Genomic DNA, 21,394 nt, shown 5'->3' with positions numbered 1-21,394 from the left:
GCTGTATAAATATACCTAAGAGACTGTTCTTCACAGCCAGACTGCTCCTTTAGCTAGCTATCCAGCACCCTCTTGCAGGGTTTTGTTGTGCAATTATTCCAATCTATCTCTTAGAGTGCTTTTGTTCCCCATTTTCTTTAATGGGAAGTGCCAGCTCTTGCTTTATTCCTTAACCCAGCCCAGATCACCACGAGAGTGCACAGCTGCTCTAAGAGAGGCATGAACTGGGGTCTAAACAAAATAGAGAGCTGAGAGCTCTTAATTTCTTGTCCAGCTTCAGCAGACTACATTAATGGCCAAGACAAATTGTACAGCCCCCTCTAATGCTGTCCTCCACCTGTGAAAGTAGGAACAGTTCCTGTCCCTGAAGAAGAGCATAAAGGAAATGTGTCTCATTCTGTTGAAGCTAAATAGAAGATGAAAAGAATATAACAATGTGTTAATCATCTTTGAACTGAACATAATATATAAGACAAATTTACACTTGCCAAAAGCATTTTTCTTGGCTCAAAGTGCATTTTGTACAATATTCTCTGTTGGTGAAGAAAAGAGAATTTTAATCCCTACCATACAACAAATACAAAATATGCCAACTGAAGCATTCAAGTAAATCAACAAGCTAAAAAAATAGGCAAAGTATAATTTCTTCATGATGTATTTTTCTTACAGAGAAAATGTTACTCTGTAAACTATTGTTTCCTGTGTTGCCCCAGTGTAGGTCTTCTGGACCCATTTCCAAAATTTGTAGTTTCATAAAGAACCACTTCTAAGGCTCTGCATTTCTGCTGGGTTGCATTAAATTATTCCTTTGTTGAAATGCCTCACATTGCATTGCTTAGCGCTTACTGAAAACATTGTATCATGTGTATACAATTTACAAACAAGGGAAAATGCATACAGCTGTCTTCATATCAAATTTAAAAGATATGAGCCCAAGCATGCATTTTACCAGGTTAAATGCAGCACACTGGATTCAAATAATGTAATTTAGTCAAACAGCTATTTAGCCCAGCAGGATCAGAAACTGGAGAGCACAGTGTGAGCATTTCCTGGTTATAATCAGTCAAACCAAACCTGAACCAAAATCAGGTCTGAGCCCCATTTCCTCCTTGAACCAGCGCTGCTGTTGCACTGCGACCACTATTCTGAACAGAAGAGTTCCCCAGCAGGCTCTCATTTCCACTCCACAGTACCACTTCGGGGGGTAGCTGATAACCCCCTGGGGGCCCTCTCTGAGGAGAAGCTGCTGCCACTGCAAGGGCCTGGGGTGCAGAACCACCCTGCAGCCTTTCCCTTTCCCCATGCAGCAGGCAGAGCTGGGCCAGCCCTGTTCTCCCCGTGGCACTGCCCAACAGGCAGGTCTGCCTAGCGAGGGGACCCCTCAGTCCAAGCTCTTCCCCACCACTTCACACTGTGAGCCAGCCTTCTGTTGGAGATGCACACGTGTACCTGGGATACTCTGCATACATGTGATTGTGTATCTTCCCAGTAGGTTTGGGCAAGAATGTACAGGAGGAATGGGCAGACCCCTCCTCAGCGCCAGTCCCCCTCCTCTGCCCTCTTAGGTGTGCTGCTAGCTTCCATGCAGTTGCACGCTATTTCTTTCTAGCTCCTTAACCCAGCACAGCATGACTAGGTGAGCACGACCTCTACCTGGAGACAAAGGTGCCTTCCAGAGGAGTGGCTGATGGAAAAGGCAGCACTTGAGTAAAGACCTGCAAAAGCACCATTCGCCTCCAGTCCTGCTGCTGAGTCTCCAAGGCTGTCTTCAGTTTCTCGTGCTGGTAATGCAGGAAAAGGAGCCATGCTCTCGAGTCCATGATAAGAGCACAGCACAGGGGCTCAGCTTGGGCAAGAGACCTCACCTTCATTAGCCACCAGCAGGTATCAACCAGCATCAACTGGGATGAGCAGAAGCTCAAGTCAAACTGAAGGACAAGCCTGTCACTCGATTTCCCTGTCAAGGTGACAGGTCATTATGTGACTATTTTTAGCAGCCAGACTTTTTTTTTTTCTTTCCCTAACAGGAATCTCAACCCCAAAGACAAGAGGAGAGATCAATCAACGCACCTCCTGCCTCTCCCCTCCTTTATGTCTCGACCGGCGGCTGGGAGTGCAAGTGCTCCCTGCGATGAAGATGTGCAGCAGCCTGGGCACCAAAACGGCCTCCTTGAGCTAGCACAGCCGGCAGCCAGCACCGGACTGCTCCTTGCAGATGTAGTCCCACCTTCCTCACTATCCCGGGCATCTCCGAAAAATGCAGAGCCGAGGGAAGCCCAGCGTGATTTCGGCACCATTGCTTTCTGAACAAAGGTTACGTAAATGAACGCTGCCAGACCCTCCAAACGTGCGGTAACGCGGAGCAAGTGGGCAGGAATCTGGGAGAACAGAGCGGCAGGGGGAGCTCCAGCCTGCCTGTGGACGGGAGCGAGGGAAAACCAAGGAAAAACAACCTCCCCCAGATCCCTGCTCCGCACTGGCTGCCATGTCAGTGAGTAAATATGTGACTAAAACCTAATTACATGTTTAGTCTGAGGCCAGCAGATGATAGCGGTAGAGATGGTGGTTTTCTGTGTGTTATCGGACTGATTCTGACAGCCGCGGGTGCGTTTGCGGTGCTGAGCTGTTACCAGCCCCCCAAAGACGGCTCCTAGTTCATAGAAAGCTCCTTATAAAAATGTCAGTGCTGTGGTAATTCCAGTTTGGTTATTGTCTCCGACATTTCAGCTGGACTTTCAAGTTTGGGGGCTGAGTCCTGCTGCCAGGCCTCTTGTAATGGGCAGCTCTGTTGCGGTTTGTCATTTTGGGGGGGTTGGGGTGGGCTTTTTGTGAGTTTGGTTTGTTGATGTTGTCTTTTTTCTTTCTTTTTCTTTTTTTTTTTTTTTTAAGAAAAAGGGAAACAGTGTTTGTAAAAGTTAGTGCTAAAGGGGCAGGGGATCACAGGTCCCCAGGGTTGAGTAAACGAGTCTGCAGAAAGAATCAGTGCTTCTAACCTAGCACACTTTAAGCAGACATAAAGAATTTACCAATGAAAATTGTGGACTAAGTATGTATTTAATAACTCCCTGATGTTGTTGCAGAGACTCCTCCTTTGAAGAGCTCAGTGGGGTTTTGAACAGAGGGTAACTCTTACCCTATGCAAAAACTTTTTTCAAAAGGAGAAGTTTTACATTTATTTTTAACCCAAGCAGCACACTCTATTTTTCCAGTTTTAAAAGAACTCCAAAATCTTTAACTAGGCAAATGCAGAGCAAACGAACCTAAATAAAGTAAGTCTAGACTTAAAATTTGATCAGAAGCATACGGGAACTCTTCAAGCGTTTGCCTTTTGAGAAGGGCTATCGCTCCCCACACAGAGTCCACAAAATATGCTTTCAGTAAAGCATGGCTGTAATTACTACGGGAGGCCCCGCTCAAAGAAGATGGCTTCTCTTCTCGGAGCGCAGCTAACGTACTTATAAATAAAAGGCTTTTATTTCCACTTCATTTTACATTCTTGTGTGCTTGTGACCACCAGAGAACACTTGTGGAAGGCATGCATATAACTGTATTTTACAATATATCCTATAGACCTGAAATTGTAAACAAAAGCCCATTATTCTCTCCGTTTTCCATGATCTTCGTTTCCCTATAATGCAGCCCTGTCGGAGTACCCTGATACACGACATCGTCTTTGCAGAATTTAATGAGAAAATAGTTAAACAAAATCTTAAGCAGCTTTAAGTGTGACTGCAGACAAATTTTATTTTAAGTGACAATACAAATGTAGGTGTGATGCTTACAATAAGATAAAAGAGTGACTTCAGGTGAGGATTAAATACAGTTTCTTGTTTAGGTGACTATTTAGAGACATTAGATAGCTGGTTCTTGGGATAGTTGTAATGCCTTATTTTATTTTTATACAGTTTTCCCTGTTTCAGTAAGATCCTTAGACCCCAGGCAGCTTAGCTTTTACTTTGCCTGGTTCTTAGATCAATCTGTCTAACTTTTATATGGTAACTCCATCATTCTCTGGATCTGGAAGAAAATCCAAACCAGAAACAAAACTACCATAGCCATCATGGTTGAAGAGTAGAGGCAAAACATGGGATTTAGGACTGATTAGTTAGTCTCTAGTCTATGCATATTTAAAACCCTTTCTGGCCTACTGCAGGTGCAGTGTGGCTACTTTGGAGTCTCACAAACATCAGCTCAGGAGAAAGCATCTTGACTGGAAGTGGGAAAACTGAGAGAAGGAAAGGCACTTAATACTAGTGACACAAATTATACAAAAGTAGGAAAAGCAGAAAAAGGATGATGATATTAAGAGTTGGCTTAAACTACGACAGAGTAAAGCGGGAATCAACAGCCAAGAGTCAGGAGGAGATGATGATTATGGGAGAAATGAGAAACAGCACTCAGTGGTAATGAAAGGAAAAAGTTGTTGGGAAATATATCCGAGATGGTCCCTTACGCCAACATAATGGTCCAAGAGAGTGAATATATCTCAGTTTTGTTTCCATACTGAAAAATGTCATTCTGTTAAACATAAAATGTTTCTAGTAAGCATGCCCACTGGATTACTATCTGCAGGTAAGTCAGGAACAGAAGCACTGAGGCATACAGCACAGTATTTGAGGATGCATGCCAGTTCTGAAGTAGCTCTCTGGCAGAACATATACGGAGGATCAGGCCTTACAAATGCATAGAGGGGGTACTGTGACTGTACTGCCAGATACTTGCATAGCTATACATACAGCTGAACCTGACTATTTCAGATGACCCAGCTGTACAATACTCTGTCAGTGGAAGAATTTTTGTGTTAAGTGTAAGGAAGTTAAAATTATGGTGTTTATCTGATACTTATTTCTTTTAAGTGGAAAAAAAAACCAAGAAAGTAAGAGTGAATGGGAAGAATGTGTCCTTCCACTAGCCACCACTACATTGCAGCAACAGAAATCTCCATTAATTTGAATACTAACGCTATTCCAAAGCATTAGGGTTACGCAGGTTCTACTATGCATGATTTAATTTAGTACAGATAATCCCTTCAGAGGCAAAGAGGTCCAAAATACCATGCTCCACTAGATTAATTTATTATTTGCAAGCTGAGCTATGGTTTCTATATGACCATCATAAATTAATGTCTATCACACACACAAATACGCGTGTATTTTTATGTGGGTGTTGTGTTTTTGAATTAGTCATTTCAGGGAGTTAATGTGCCATATGTAAACCTCAGCTTGAATAAACAAAAAAAATAATTCAATGGAGCGACCAAGAAAGACTCTTATTCTTAACAAACCGTGTGTTCTTGTTTGCCCTTCAGCAGGGAATGTGTGAAGTAGACAAGCATGCAGCACATTAGTGGAGGACTGTCCCAACCTTTCAGAAAAGGATGGCTAAGAGAATCAAAACTGCCTGTGGAAGAAGAGAGTCAGGAGTGCTGTGTGATACATTCAGAATGCTGCTCTACCTTCTTCTGCCCACAGAAGATGACAACAGAAGTGCCACAAAATCATCAAGAGGAACACCTAATCTTTGCATAGTAGCTCAAGTCTTATGTACTCAACAGTTTAGCTGTATAGTTCAGTATCACTGTGAGTGATGTAGCCTGTCTTTGAACACATCTACTTCTGACCACTCTGTTTTTCCTTCCTACTCACCTTTGACCTTCTTCTGCCTTTTTGCCTCTCTCCTCTTTACTTACCTTGGTGCAAAAAAGGGAGGAAAACATCCTGGCTGTCACCTCCAGCTGGAGCTGTACCTCTTCCTGTCCATGATGACAACTAACATGATTATCAGTATCATAGTTCTTAGTGTAGCCATTGAGTGTCCTCATTCACTAATGATCCAATACAGCTTGCAGGGGACAGGAGAGTTTCAAGGAGATCTTTTCAAGATGCCTGCAGGTTCAGGAAGTTCAAATCATCACATCTGCTTTCCCTGGATTTACTGTCATACCTTTTCTAGCATAAGGAAGGCTAGAAATCCACTGTTGTTCTGCCCACTCTTTCAGACAAGGCAAGAAAATTGCTCACTAAACACCCTTGCTCTAATCCTGCATAGCCTTCATGACAACTTTTATTAAACTACTCTGTTATGAGAGTAAATAATTACTGGGGACAAAACACATCTTTAAGTGCCTATATTTGTGGCAAACAACATTTGCTATTGTTTGACTCTCCTTTTTCAAGTTGAGAGACACTAAAAATAAACACCATTTCCTTCTACTAATGGTATCTGGGGAGAGAAGAGATTAAGAAAATAAACAAAAAAAGCGCCTTTTGCTGAAAATACCTAAGAGAATAAATTACTTACTCAGTTTACAAGCTGGCAGTCCCAAAGCAGGTGTCCACTGTGTTGGAGGACTGCACTCACATCGTCATCTTTATCCCAGAACCACCTTTTTCGGTTCTTTTGGTTCTTTTTCTGTCCAACTCTCTCTCGCATCATTTTTACTTTACATGGGACTGGTCTTCACTTAGAGTAATGAAGGCTTGTTTCCCAGCCTGATCCTCTTTGCTGAACTTTGAAAGTAACTTGCAATGGTTCCAATCAAACAGATCTCTTCTAGTTCAGCTCATTTGTAAAAACTGGGGGGTTTGGGGTGGTTTGTGGTTTGTTTTTTCTTTGTGTTTTTTTTTTTGTTGTTTTTGTTGTTTTTGGTTTTTGTTTTTAATAAGGTGGAAGAAAGTAGCTCAGGAACAGTACTAAAGACAATCAAAACTTGTATTGAGATGCAATAAATGAGATCAAACCTAAACTCCATGTAGAACAAGTGACTCTTCAGATACCTTTGTTCAACCGTCAAATTGTACTGCCCATCAGAAAATTCCTAGGGGGAGAACTTGCTTCTGGCTGATGAAGGGAGATGCTGATGGGAGTTAGAGTCAGTGGCAGCAGAAGTAGTACTTAGGCTGCAGTGTCTGACATCTCATGAGCTTTGTTTTACTTCATCTTCCAGGCAGTCATTTGCAGATGAGGTATATGAAGGAAGGCAGTGAACAAAATCCTAATGACAGTCTGGAAGAAAGCCATCCTTCTAGGGGCAGCAATCAGGGGAGCTCTTGAAGCAGAAGTGGAGACCCTCCTGTCACAGCCTTACAGTTCAGACAGCTGAAAAATCAGTTCTGTGCGAATGCTGTTCCCAATTTCTTGTAAGATTGGTATTGCAGAATTATAATGAAACCATGAGAGTTGTATTGTGATATTTCACATGTTTTTAAAACCTGCTGTAACCTGCTTTTTGACCCATCCCTCCAATATTCATCCTCATTCAGAATGCTACTTCTTTCATGACTTCTGTTAGGACTGAAGCTGCAAGATGACCCCCGGTAAGATGACCAGTATCCCTTATCTGGTTTTGCACATGACAGTATGGCTGTCCTAAGTAGTGTAGCTAGTGTTTCTAATGGTTGTCACAGCCACGGACACCAGGCTGCTGTTAAGAAAGACTGCCAAGTACTGCATTTTATGGTTTGAAAACTGTTTGAAAAACTTTAAAAGAAGACAGAAATGCAAGGAGCAGGAGACAGATTTAAAAAGGTGGCAGGGAAAGGATAAATTGGAAAGAAACCAAGACAAGACAGTGAGAAGGAAAGGAGGGAATAAATGGGAAGGGAGACAAATGTACTGAACAGGAAACCAAGTGAAGGGAGAAGGTGAAAGAGGAAGCAAGCTGTATGGTCAAGAAAGGGACAGTGAGGGTAGGGCAGAAAAAAAGGGAAAACAAAATAGTGCTAAAGGAGCCAGTGGAGGAGGGGAAAAAGCAGAGCTCCTTTCTAAAAGATAAGGGAAAATAAATGGAGTCTCCCACTTGAAGCAGCCAGCAGCAAAAGGAACATACTACTGGGTGTGCATTTCAACAAGAAATGTAAATTTGACTGGTTAAAAATTACACAGGGGTGTCTTCCCCCAGGGGAGAAATCACAGAAAAAATAACTGATATTTTGGTAAGTCATGTGATTTTGGGTCCTTGGACAGGCAGGGTTGAAAACATACTGACTATGGAAGAGTGGTATTCCCTACTGTGATGGGCTCTGGCTTTGCATCACCCCTGCAGCTCTGTATTCTTTTTGTCACAGACATGAAATGCAGAATTAAATTAGTTATTCTTTGGCTTTCCTTTTCCCCTGAAATTCAGCAAGATTTTGAAATCCCTCCACCTAACGCTCTTGTCTCTTTGCATGAAACACTCCTAATTGCTGATTATACTTTTTGAATATAACCTTCACTGAACATCCATTCAAAGAAGACAGATGGATGCTGCTGCTGGACAGAGCTGTGCTTTTCTGCTTTGGTGTTCAGATTGAGATCATCCAACTCAGCATGCAGATGCTTTAAGGTGGCCACTTACTCATCCTGCCAGAAGAGTTTGATGCAATGGCTATTCAATTATTATTTATCTTCCATTAAAAGTTTTAGTTGTAAGCTTTTAAGTCTGCAAGGTCAAACTTTCAGAAGAAAAGAGATTCCCAAGCTAAGGCAGGATAACCCTTCTGGCCTTGTACGCCTATGCACTATGACAGATTTTAATTAGAGGATCACATGCAATTTTTGCAAAGGATCCCCTGATCGTGCAGTGCACAGGGTTCGACATTACATAACATTTTCCAAAGAACTCTAATCCATAAAAATCCGTCACGGAAAACTTACTTAGTGTTGATATTTGGCAATTAGAGAGCTGAGTACAGAGCTTGTGGACTAGAAAATGTCAGGCAGTGATGCTTTCTGCAGTGCTTCTAACTTTGGAAATTTCTGACTGTAATTACCATCAAGTGTAAGTACTTTTTTGTGCTGGGTTGGCAGAAATATGTAATGATGGCTTACAACATAGATTAGTTACAAACACAACAGGTCATGTAATTAGCCTCAGTGGCATAATAAAACATGGCTGCATAGCAGCCATCAACCCCTTCCACGCTGGCTGGCTCTGGATTGAAATAAACTGTAGGGTGAATATGGGACTGTTCATGAACAGCACATGGATTCTCTCCCTGGTGCCTGCCTCACATGTGAAGACCACTCTCAGCCCCCAGGGACAGAGCACCAGCATGGCTGAGAGTGAGACACAGGTGCTTAGGAGCACTTAAGTTCCTGCCTGCTTGAGTGGACGGTCCAGCCCTTTAAAGACCCCTATTTAATCCATCCCAGGATTCCACATCGTGTGAGAACATCTATGTTTTAATGACAAAGTGAGTAATAGTCTCCAGTGCTTTGTTGGGAAAGCCTTCATGAATCCACAGTATCATTGCAGAGCAGGACACAGAGAGAAAACGGTAGCATCCTCCCACCCCTACTAACACCATGGGCTCTGCTGCCAGGAGAAGAACATTTCCAATTCAGTTGTTTGCCTTGTGGCAAAGCTGAGATTCTCATTCAGGACATTTAAAAGCCATAAATCAAAGCATCCACAGCAGAACTAAAATTGGTCAAGATCATAGAATTGTTTAGGTGGGAAAAGACCTTTAAGACCATCAAGTCCAGCTGTTAACCTAGCACTGCCAAGTCCACCACAATATAAGCCAATTAACTGCAAAAGTTATTTAAGAAAACAAAAGTTGTCAATTAAGATAACATAAAATTAAATCTAGCAACGCTATCTGTTTAGAGATAACATGTCTTATGAAAGTCTAATACTTAATTATGGAAAATGAAATAAGCATGAACATTACAATTGAACAGTATTCCCCTCTGATACGTTCACAGAACTGAGTACTAAAAAGGATCTTATTAATCCATGGAAATTATATATAGGTCAACTTAAAACAAACAAACAAAAAATCCAAACCAAACAGAAAGAACAGAAGGCCAAATCTTAATTTAAATACACATTCAGGCATTTGCATCAGCGAAGATCAGGCTTTCCAAACAGGCAGGCAAACATACATCATGGTAAGCTAAAGTGGCTCTATTGCCTGCTTAAAGCCATCTTACCGAAGCGAGTGCACAGCTGCATTTTCTTTCAAAATACTACTGCAGCCTTTTAAGAGAGAGGGGGAATAATCTAAATTCTGGCAGCAGGGAATATTTCACAAATCATATATGCTTTGGCATCAAGCCCTTAAAGCCAGGGGCCTTTACTCACAGGCTTTGCTGGGAGAGATCCACCCACCTCAAGTGGGATTAATTAAAAGAGGCATGTATCATGCAAATAGTTTCTGTTTCCTCACAGAAGTATTCAGAGCACATAACCCAAAACAGCTTTAGAATCAGAGTGAAGCAAGGAAGAAAATTATTTCCTGCTCCCCTAACCATTTTCCTTTCCTCGTGCAGTAAGCAAGAAACAATGAGAAAATGCCGAGAGCTCACCAGTTCTTTTGATTAAATGCTAATGGAACTGAGGAACAAAAAGGATTTGTTTAAAGGCAGGCTGTATCCCACTATAAGGTGCCCAATTCTCCAAATCAGACATGTGCTCAGCCACTGGCGGGAAAAGGACAGTCTAAGTTTTACTCCTGAAAATGATCTTTTTATCTTAAGGCAGAACAGGAAAAAATAGAAAGCTCATATTTCTTCAGCATGTCAGGATTTTCAGCTCCACATGACAGTGACGGGGGCTGCAATAAAAAGCTAGATGAACTTTAAAAATACAACTGTCTTCTCAGGGAGTTAAACTGCTTCCCTAGATATGAGAGATCTGACACTTCAAGGAATCATTGCAGAAAATGGTGCTACAGCAGTCAGAGCATAGAGCCCCAGTTCAAAAAAAAGTCACAGAGAAAGCTCAGGTTTCCAGAAGAACTCTTTCTCAAAACTACTTTTTTTTTCCTTTTTAATATTTCAGACCCATTTTCTGACTCAAGTTCCTATGATCCTGCAAAGGCTGTTATTAAAACCAGACCAAGCGTAGCAGAAATTCCAGGGCTCAAAAGAAACATTTAATAGGCACAGGAGCCGGCCACACTGTCCCCCTCAGGTGATTTCCCCTGCAGCCCTTTCCCTGGGATTTCCTCTCTTGGAGTTTAGTCAGCAGGAGAAACCTGAAGTTTCAGCAAAACGGCAAACCCTTCCTTCATTCTTAAGCAGCTGAGATTTTTTTTTTATGTCTGAAGCTTTCATAGCTGCAAAAAAGAGAACTAGGATCCACTCCAGAAGATGTGTATTGCAGATATTTTTTTCCACAAAAATGTCAAGCAGTCATACATTCAATCATATATCCAGCTACAGCAGTTTAAAAACACTGACCTCCTTTATCAGCCACTGCTTTGCGTGCCACCAGTGGCAGTCCCAAACTGAGTTGTTTTCAGGCTGCTTACCCAAGAGTGGTTTGTGAGCTAGAAGATGCCTTTCTGGTCTCCATCCCACCTATCACTTTAGCTTCAGAAGATTATCCCCAGACATCCCCTTGGCAAACCAGTTCAGAAAGGCATTGTTCATGCAAAATCACAGCCAGGCAGGACAAAGGAGACATGCTCATTTGCAAGGCAGGTGAGACAGACCAAGGGAGCTATGGTTCTCTCCAGTAGTACAACTGACAAAACACTGGACCTCATTTTCTGTATCTAGTCTGTGATCTATCCTGTGATGGCACAGGGGAAACACCGGTGCCAGTGCCCTTCAGCTCAGTCTGAGACTCTCCCAACAAGGGGATGCTGCTTGGACTTCTTCCCTTCCAGTGCAAAGTTTAGTACCCAGAAGGGCAATTCTAGGTTTCTCCCCAGCAGTAATACTGCAAGCTGTTGTATATCCACTAAGATCGAAGAGTGTGTTTTGTGCAACAGTGGCCTTTTCATAGCAAATATATAACAATACTTCATGTGTTTGGTATACCTAATTTATCTATTTTTCATATTATAAAGAGAAATTACATTAAAACCACTGAACCTCAAATTTAAGTTACTGATAGCTACAACAGATCTCACCTATTTAAAAGAAAGATTTTCTCAAAGGGTTCTCATCTCATTTACCATTTCTAAAATGGAAAATGTGCACATTTTGTTTCTATTTAACTAGCCTTGTCTTTTTTTTTAACTGTGACTAATTTTACTGTAAGAGTTGATTTATTAAAAATGGAGAAAATCCTTTGTTCCATCATCGCCTATTCTGTCCATGCCTCTCATAATTTAAGAAGTTACCAAACCCTCAGAAACAGGCTTTCACATATATATATGTGTGTGTGTATATATGTATGTATGTGTGTATATATGTGTGTATTATGTCATTGTGAAAATATTAAGCACGTTTTATTTATAAAAAGCAGTTACTGCCACACAAAATTATAAAATATGCAAAGCCACTTTTAAAAGTACTGATAAATGCAAAGCCCTGGGGGGAAAAGGAAATGATGTGGTTATGAAAATCCTATTCCTTAACTACTTGGTTAGTACCATATGATCTATACTGTTAGACAACTATGGACTGCTTTCAACTGGCTGTAAATTACTTGCCTGGTGGAATAAGAATCAGATTCCTATCAGTTTGTTCCACAGTCGTACAAGGACTGTTCTTGTTCTCTCCCAGAAAAGCCATTACCTCCTCTGGTGAAGACTCAGAATGGCAGAACTGAGTTGTTGTACCGCTGCCATTCTTCTGGCGGAGTGGTAGGTGACCTGTCCCTGCATGAACCCCTACATGGGTATTACACAACCAGAACAGGGGCTCTTAATATAACAAAATCTAGCGTCTTCAAACTGAGTGATGGGAATGTCTTTTTTTTTCCTCCTTCATGAAAAAACTTACTCTCTTGAAAAAAAAATATCGTATTTGTTCTAAAAATTGTTTCCTCAAAATGCCCAGTTTTGCTTTCTTATAAGACTTGCTCAACAAACAGTGCTCAACTTTCCAACACAATGCAGAATCTGTCTGTTATGCTAGAGCGAGAGAACCATGCCCATCACCAGGAAGATTACATATCTTACCTTGGGACACTGGGAGGAGCCCGGGTTGGTCGAGAGGGAACCTGGGGAGGTCCACCAAGAGCTTCACCACCACTTGGAAACTGAGGCAATGGTCCTGGGCGGAACGGGACTGGGGGAGCCCCTGACTGAGGGCCTGGAGATGGGATTGCAGGAGCAGGTCCTCGGCCAGATAAAGGTCTGGTTGGGGGGTTGCTTAATGTAGGCCTCCTTTGAGTTGAGGGACTTGGAGGAGGTGATCTAGTGAAATATCAGAAATTTTAAAAGTTCAGTAAGGTAATGTTTTTTTTTTTTGTTTGGTTGATTTTTTATTTTTTTTAAATTATTTTTAAACATAAAGCCTTTTTTATGCCTATGACAATTCTTTATCTTGGCATTTTCCTTTGTTGTTGGTGACAGAGCATCACATATGTTTAAGTCTCATACCTTTCCCACAGACAGCATGCTTTACAGTAGTCAGAAATAAACATGAGCAAAGAATCATAGAATAGTTGGAAAGGACCTGCAGATCATCTAGTTCCAACCCCCCTGCCATGGGCAGGGACACCTCACACTAAACCATGTCACCCAAGGCTCTGCCCAGCCCAGCCTTGAGCACTGCCAAGGATGGAGCATTCACAACTTCCCTGGGCAAGCAAATGTAATGGATTTTAATATTAGAGTTCCAGTCATATGAAGTGGATTTTCTAGGACATGTAGCCAGAGCTTGCAAGAAAAGGCTCTGTGGATGCATAATTGGGGTGACAAGCGGCTGCTATCTGAAGCATCAGACAAACTATAAATCCACAGGATGGTCTTCTACAAGGCAAATATTCTGTCTGTTTTCACGTACATATCCATAGATATGTATATGTGGGAAAACTATTTATTTTCCCTCACTAATGTGATGAAAGACTGCAGGAGTATCTGTCCAAAAAGACAGGCAGGAGGGGAGCTACCAATGCTGGAAATGTTTGCTGGTCCTGAATTTCATTGCAATACAGATTTAAGGATCCTTACCTGCGGGCCTGCTGAAGCCAAGAGTCATCTACAGGAGGGGGTGCAGGGGTTGAGACAGTGCTAGTGCTAATATCACCAATGATTGCTAAAGCCTCCTTTAGTGCTTGGTACATGCGGAGCATTTCATCTCGCCTCTGTGCCTGTTCAGCCGACTCCTCCATTAGAGTGTTTTGGTCCTCAGAAGAGTACAAGTGAGCCAGGAGCTCTGCGTTGATAAATTCTTTTACCTATTTTGTCCGACAAAAAAAAAACCAACACCAAACAAATAAACAAAACAAAACAAAAACAACAAAAAAATCCAAACCCTATTAAAAATACAATACTGAACAAATAAAGTGTGAGAGCCATGAAACCAGGAGACATACCTCCATTTAATCAGTTTCTTCTACTACCTTACAACAATTCTCCTGGTCATGCAGTTTTTGTTAGGTCAGATCAGGGACTAAAATATGCTGAACTCAGATTGAGTTTATGGTCCAGCAGCCTGAGGTCTAGCTGTGGTCCAGGGAAAGGCGGGCACGTGCAGCTGGCAGAGCAGCTGGAAAAGGATGGACTGGACCTTTTAGCAGCTGCCTGCACACAGATGGGCTTAACGCAATTAGGAGGCTGCATTCTGAGACAACTCACATGTGAGGATATGATGGCTTTGTGCAGTCACTTCACAAGGTGCTGTGGCCTGTTTTTTTGTAACTGTCTTTGAAGCACTGGACATGGTGGGAGTTAACACTGGTCTACCTCTCTATGGTGACACTTATGTTTACAGTTCATTTCAAACAGGCTTCCCAACAGTGCCTAGGAGTCAGCTGGCATTTTGGTCCAATTTTAAATGGCTGAGAGGTAAATAGCAGCCATCTATGATCAGCAATACCATCAGATACTAAATTCCCCTGGGAATGGGAATTTTCAGGCTTTATAACATCCCTGTCAATTAGTTTCTTAGCAACAATTTACCCTACTGTAGAGGGTGTCTTTCATCTACAACAACTTTGTCAGATTATAAATATCCCATCCACACGCATTCAAACTGAAGGGAGAAGTCTCCAAGTAATCTAATTTACTATATTGATTTTCTGCTATGCTCTCCTGGTTATGGAAACCTGGGCCACATTAAGAGAGATAAAAAGCTAGAGGTACTCTGATTGAGTAAGACTGTGGTAAATATACCGACTGCTGACCTACTAAATCCTTGCATTTGAGACTTTCATTGCTGTTCTGATCTATTTCTCATCTGGCTTTTTGCTCTATAAAGCTTCTTTGAGCTGAAGATACTAACGATAATACATTCCCAAGATCCTGATTATATAAACCTGAGCTCTGTTTGCCCATGTTTGTGCTAGTTCAGCAACACAGATTTAAATTCTGACAGTTAGACTAAGGCAATGTTTGTGTTCAGACAAGGTCAATAAGAGCAGTCAGACTGTGTGGGCATGGGACCCTTTATGGTCACCCGGCATGAAAAGAGGGCCAGGACAGAATTTACAGGGAACTAAAACCATATTGCCTGGGCTTGGCTGTCATTTCCCATTCATGTATGACAGGAGATGCACAAATTCTTAGCAAAGCCTGCAAAAATTTTCCATGAGTCTCATGCTGTTTTCCAGTAGATGGTACTGATCAAGAGCCAGAGTACACTACTTTCCTCATGATTGCCAAAAACTCCACATTAAAAACAGATACCATAGTTAAACAGCATCACATTCTACTTGATGAAACGAGCATTTTAATGGCATCACTTCAAAAAAAAGAAGTCCTAAAATTAGATTAAGGCCAGAGCTGATTGTAAAAGCATTGTTAAACCACAAATATCTGTTTGAAAAAAATCAGCCTGTGACAATTATCATGAGAGATTCCTGTCTGCCACTAGCAGGAACACTTGTGGAAGGGGAAGACTGCTGTGTTAAGGATGGTTCCTGGATCAACCTCTTGCCTTCTGCAAGCAGATACACTGTACTACACAGAGGAAGATCTTCCATAATAGCTACTTTCTCTATTGTCTCCAGCTTGGAAAAGGAAGGGAAAATGACACTTACTCACACCTTTGCTTTTTTCTAGAAAACAGACTCACAGGAATGGTTTAAAACATTTGCCTTTGCAGACATCAGACCTGCAGTCAAAGCCAAACCATCGCAAGCATCTGAGACGCTAGTGCCAGAAGGCCAGCCCTGTCACACTGAAGTGGGGTAAGGTGGGCTTGCAGCCTCATTCTTCAGTGGGCAGGCTACAACATATATCACTGCCTCAAATGCAAACACAACCCATTCCTTAACCTTCAGTTTGGCAGTAGCAAGTACTTGGGAGTTTTTCTACTCAGATGAGATTGATATCAGCACTGCTTACAGTGTATAATACACTGTCTGCTGTAAGACCACCCCTCATGAATAATCTGCAATACCTAGGCACCATGAAATACAAATTCTGAAATGTGTGTTTTGTTTGTGCATGTTTGAATTGCTAATGGTAACTCAATGCAGTTCTGTGCGGTAAATGTATTTTCTTTTAAGGTAATCAACATCCACCCTAAGGGAAGAATAATGGATGCATTTGAAATACAACAATTTAGGCTTAGGCATCAAAATATGCTTAGGGACAGCATCTAATTATTTTCTGTACACTGAGTTTGAATCTGATACTTCCCTGGAATTATAAGTGCTCATTTACAGGCCCACAAAGTGGAAAGGAAGTTCTAGCAGGACTTGGGAGGTTACAACTGTCATGGAAATAAACTCCATGGGCTCAGTTTCTTTCCAGAGTTTTGGAGGCAACATGATGGGGCAGCAGAAAGTTCAGAATATCCTCATTAAGGGGGAAAGACGGGGAGAGAGGAGGGGTGTTTTTACTTAGCTCCTGGTGAATGAGTTGGACTTCTGAAGACTCCAAGGAACACACACACAACTTAACAGGACCCACCTTCTGTCACAGCTCCATTGCTTTCCAAGTCTTTGTACAGCCTTTTGGCATGGCTCAGCAGACTTAATTCAAGCATTTCTTTCTCTTTTTAGTCGTGCTGATTTTTTAAAAAATTGATGTTTAGCTGTTGTAAAATACGGTATTTTACTGCTTATGCCGCACAGAAAGAAGTGCACTCATGCTTCTAGTGTCACTCTTCACAGACTTTTAAAATGTTTCGGTTCTTAGCCACAAATTTAAATTCTAGTATTGAGGTGCAGGTCTTAGCTCACTTGCAAGCCCAAACACAGCTATGGACTATGAGGTCGACTGAAAGGTGGATGATGTTTTAAGTCGGTTGGTTTTGTGTGGCATGGTCAGCCTGGCAGACTTTACCGGTGTAACTAGCAATATTCTGCTTCTGAGTAGAGCACACTCTTCAGAGACCCTTAAACTATTCCATATGAGGAGGTGAGTGGCAGAAAATTTAGTGTAAACTTTCAAAAGGAACTACTTGCCAAACTGCAGTTTATGAAATACGAGCTAAAAGCCAGCCCTTTCAAAAGGCACTGGAGTTGCGCTAAGTCAAAGCAGCAAGTTGCTAGCTGTGATCTGGAAAGACCAGAGAGAACACAAACACCCTATAAAGTCTAGAGCATGGCTGATTTCAGGGAAAAAAAGGGCACTTCCGTTGTTCCAATGCTCTTTTGTAAAAAATCACCAACAAGCAGAGCATTATTTAGAGCCTGACTCCCCTAAACCTAAAGAAGTTAATAGAATATCTCTTGCCCTCATGCAAAAATTCTGCTTTTAGTATATGTACCAGGAAGTCCCATTGAAATTTCCAATCCAAGCACCTAACACTTTAAGTACAACACAGATTCCACAGGGCTAATGAAATCCATCAGATGAAGGCTAGAGATGGCTCTGAGTCGAAAGGAAATGCTACTTTTTAGCCAGATTTGCTGTATAGTATATTGTAATTGTAAAGACTGATTGGTTTGATGACCTCACAGAAAAGGTGCTACCCATAACTAACGGGAGCTGTGCTCCCCATTAGAAATTTATATGTCAGCAGTGGCACCAATAGTAAGTTTAGTTTTCAGTAAGGGCAGAAACTGATTCTGACTCTGCCAGAAACTGGCAGAACTCTGAAAGAAAGCAAGGGCTGATATCCTCATGCGGTGAAAAACCAATAATCTCAAAACCATTTCTTTAACCGAATAATCTTCAGATCTAAGAGACACGCACAGAGTAAATCAACCAACCACATCTGCTTATCTAAGCAGCAGTTTCCAAAGCTTCTAAATTTATCCCTTAAAAATGGTAACCTGAAAATATAAAGAAACCCGAATAAAATAAGAACTGTTTTAAGAAACCATGACAAAGGGCTGCAAACTGAAAATCAAGGAAGTAGGACTCTGCTCTCATGATTTCAAGGACTGCCTAGATGGGGCTCCCAACTCCCTTTTCCTATTATATCAAAAGCAAGACCGAAAAAACCTGACCCAAAACCCACCAAACCCAAAGATCATTGATTTACCTTTAAATAATAACATATATTCTAAGATGTAAATTAACTGCATCGTTAGCATTTTGGAGTAAGCACTCACAGCAGTGTGACAGCCTCTGAGAAGGCTGCAGAACTTCCTACTGCTGTGGAATACTGGAGTATTTTTTCTAAGAGTGTGACATCTATGGGAGTGTGTTCTGTTTAGTACATGCTGTTGTTGCTGCTGTATTCAAGAGGTATGTTTGAGAGTAAGGAATTTGACAGACATGATAAAATAATTTAGAACCCTGGCTGCTACTTACATTATTGATCATAAGGTGCATGATTGTTTTCGGTATCAAGTCGCGGATACATTTGTTGATAATCGACATGTAGGAGTCCACAAGATTTCGAATTGTCTCCACCTGTCTCTCCAGCTGGGGGTCCATTGAAAAATTGTCTGCTTGGCCATTCTCATCGTTTTCAGTCTACATAGAAGAAAAAAAGTCAAGTCTTTCAGACTGCAGTAAACTGGAAATATACTGGGGGGAAAATGGACTTAAACTGTAGTAATCCAGCAACATAAATCACACAAAGAATGTCTGGAGGTTAAAATATGAAGTACTGGCCTGTTTAACGTTAGCATTTACCATCATGAAATTTGGACCTTAAAGGTTAATGCAATACAAGATATAAGACCTTTTTCACAAATTACATTATATATTTCCACACAAATTTGTAATTTTATATGAAAGAAAGTCTTCAGACAGAGAATGAAAATAAAACCCCAAGAAGTGTCTTACATCACTTGCTATATTATTTATTATAAAATCTTTTGCCATTCAGATTCAGACAGCTTGACTTACTTATGCAAGGAAAGCAGCACTGCAAGTCTGGATTTCGAATTTTACCCTCCTATGGGTAAAACCCATCCTTGTTACTTAAGGCTGACTCAGTTGTGACAAACTCCACAGTTCAGCCTCAAACTTGTTAGATGTGAATAGCACCTATATAAACAAAGGATTTATGAAGGATAAACTACAAAAGGGTCACTGGTTCCAGTGCTGAAGGCTCAGCATAACATCGGCTGGATTATATATTAGAGATCTCTTTTTCATAGGACAAAAAAAATACTTCTTTGTATGTAAACAGTTGACCTAATTAAAGAAAATACCAGGAACTAACTGAAATCTAAAAGGTATGTACCCTGCTTTGCTCTGACCTCTATAAACATGAGAAAACCTAAAAAATAATAGTAGCTTTTTGGTAAAAAATCAAACTGCTCTCTAAGGCTCAAATATGCCAAAATAATGGAATTTCAACCTGGAAAGTACAAAGAACAATGTTCTTTCCCAAAACATTGACATTTAATACTTCTTCCTGAAAATAACCACCAAAGCCATATTAGCATTAACAATAAAATATAAACCTGTTCTCTTGGTACCTAGAAGCATAACATGAAGAAACACTTGAAAAAGTGAATTAACCGGTAACAAGAACTAGTTATATACCAGTGAGATCCCTGTCAGCACAACTCCATTTACGCTATAGCATTTAGCTAAAATTTGCACATCACTAGTGCTTTACAGTTTCCCAGAGCAGTTGAAATTCGTGAAAGACCGTGAGAGCTAGATATGCAACTATATCACCAAAGAGGCTCCTCCTTGCATGAAATGAATTCTTGCTGGGCCAAAAAGAGATTCCTAGTTTTATCTCCTAATACAGGGTGTGTTTCTGCCCATGCAGCAATGGCAGGTAGACCACTTTGCATTTTACCCCTTGTAAACTATGCCTTGATCAGTCCAGTCTAAATGAAGTGGCGATGGCTGTAATTTGTTAAGAAATAAGATCCAATGTACCATTTAGAAGCAAAACTAAATATATTTAGCAAAGTTTCAAAAGTTCAGATTGCTTTTTATGACAGAAAAATTACCGGAAAACCATCTAATCTTTAAAAATAATTAGCAGTGCTACCTAAAAATCTTGGAACTGTAGAGGACACGCAAAGAACTCTGGATGGAAAAATAGTGTTTTCAATTCTGTAACATTGGTAGACACACTACCTTATAAACCTTACTCATTTCATTAATAAACTGCATATGCCAAAACGTCACAGCATGTAGATTGACTGTTTTCCTTAGCCTCCATGTCTGAAAAGAAACTAACTGTAACTTTCCCTGTGAAATACCGAATAAATGGAAAATCACACATCTGTCATATATCTACAGATTTTAGCCAAGTACTGCAGACTGAAAATGCCCCTTCCTAGTTCCCCTGCATTTGACTTCTCTTTCTTTTCTTCTTCTTTGTCTATATAAAGTACAGTTTGTCCATGTACTTTTTTTTTCTTCACTGTTTAAATTACAGATTGCAATAGGATTCTTAGCTGGCTAAGCAGCAAAGTGACAGATGTTTATCATTATCTTCATCAAGAGAATGTAAAGTAAAAATAGTAATTTGTCTGATCTTTAAGGCAAAGGGTAATAGTCTCTTGTTTGAAACTGTAATAGAACTGACTTCATACTGTTGATTTATTTTCTCTGAAATCAAAAAAAATCAATCTTTCATGAGTTTACAGTAATTTATTATGAAAGCTTCTGGCCATAGTATTCTTAATGATTTGATGTCTCAACTGAAGGCTTTTCATGCCAGAAACCATCTTGTTTGCATCGCATCATGCACATGGAAATCTGCTTCTAACAGATTTCTGTGCTCTCCAGTATACCTACAAATGTAGGTGTTATCAGGCTTTCTTCTGTAAGCTGTCTCTGCACTGTGCCAACAGCAGCATGTGAGAGTAAGGTTGCCTGATGAGGCTGGGCATCATAACAAGACAGTAGTGATGTAGACATCCTATTCCATCTCCATGCCGTTCTTTCAGAACAACTGGGTTTCACACTGAGCATCACTGTGACTCTAGCTTCAGTGCAAGCCACCCCTCAGCCCAAGACCCTGCCACTCTGCATTTTAGAAGGGCTCTTGCAAATCTGTGGCAATGAATAAACCCAAACCAGAATACGTAAGAAAACACTCACATTTCTCTGACTCCTGTTGAACAGAATGTTCATGCTGAACAGAAAAGAAGAACAAAGAAGGTGGAAACAGGCTTCTGTTTCTCCTTTCCCAATAGCCAAGGCAGCTACTGTCCGACTCCTTTCAGTGCTTCCCATCCTCAAGC

General features: G+C 41.0%; 1 protein-coding gene across 7 annotated transcripts in view; it reads right to left on the bottom strand.

The window, feature by feature from the left end:
• The window catches only part of DNM3 (dynamin 3), a 179,475-nt gene that overhangs the window by 7,047 nt on the left and 151,034 nt on the right, over window positions 1-21,394 (bottom strand). For 6 of the 7 annotated variants that reach the window (XM_062616163.1, XM_062616160.1, XM_062616161.1 and 3 more), the window contains 3 exons: window positions 18,540-18,704; window positions 13,839-14,065; window positions 12,843-13,079 (listed from right to left, as the gene is read on the bottom strand). In XM_062616163.1, coding sequence (XP_062472147.1) covers window positions 12,843-13,079; window positions 13,839-14,065; window positions 18,540-18,704 — 629 coding nt within the window. Of the gene's footprint in view, window positions 1-12,260; window positions 12,540-12,842; window positions 13,080-13,838; window positions 14,066-18,539; window positions 18,705-21,394 lie in introns of those variants that run through there. The other variant, XM_062616159.1, reaches the window with a different exon arrangement.

This window comes from Pezoporus occidentalis, unplaced genomic scaffold (assembly GCF_034315485.1).
Source record: "Pezoporus occidentalis ecotype Australia unplaced genomic scaffold, CSIRO_AGI_Poc_V1 ctg189, whole genome shotgun sequence".
In the NCBI taxonomy this organism is placed as follows: domain Eukaryota; kingdom Metazoa; phylum Chordata; class Aves; order Psittaciformes; family Psittacidae; genus Pezoporus; species Pezoporus occidentalis.
Note: the sequence above shows the minus strand (reverse complement) of the source record. Positions and strands in the feature narration are given on the sequence as shown.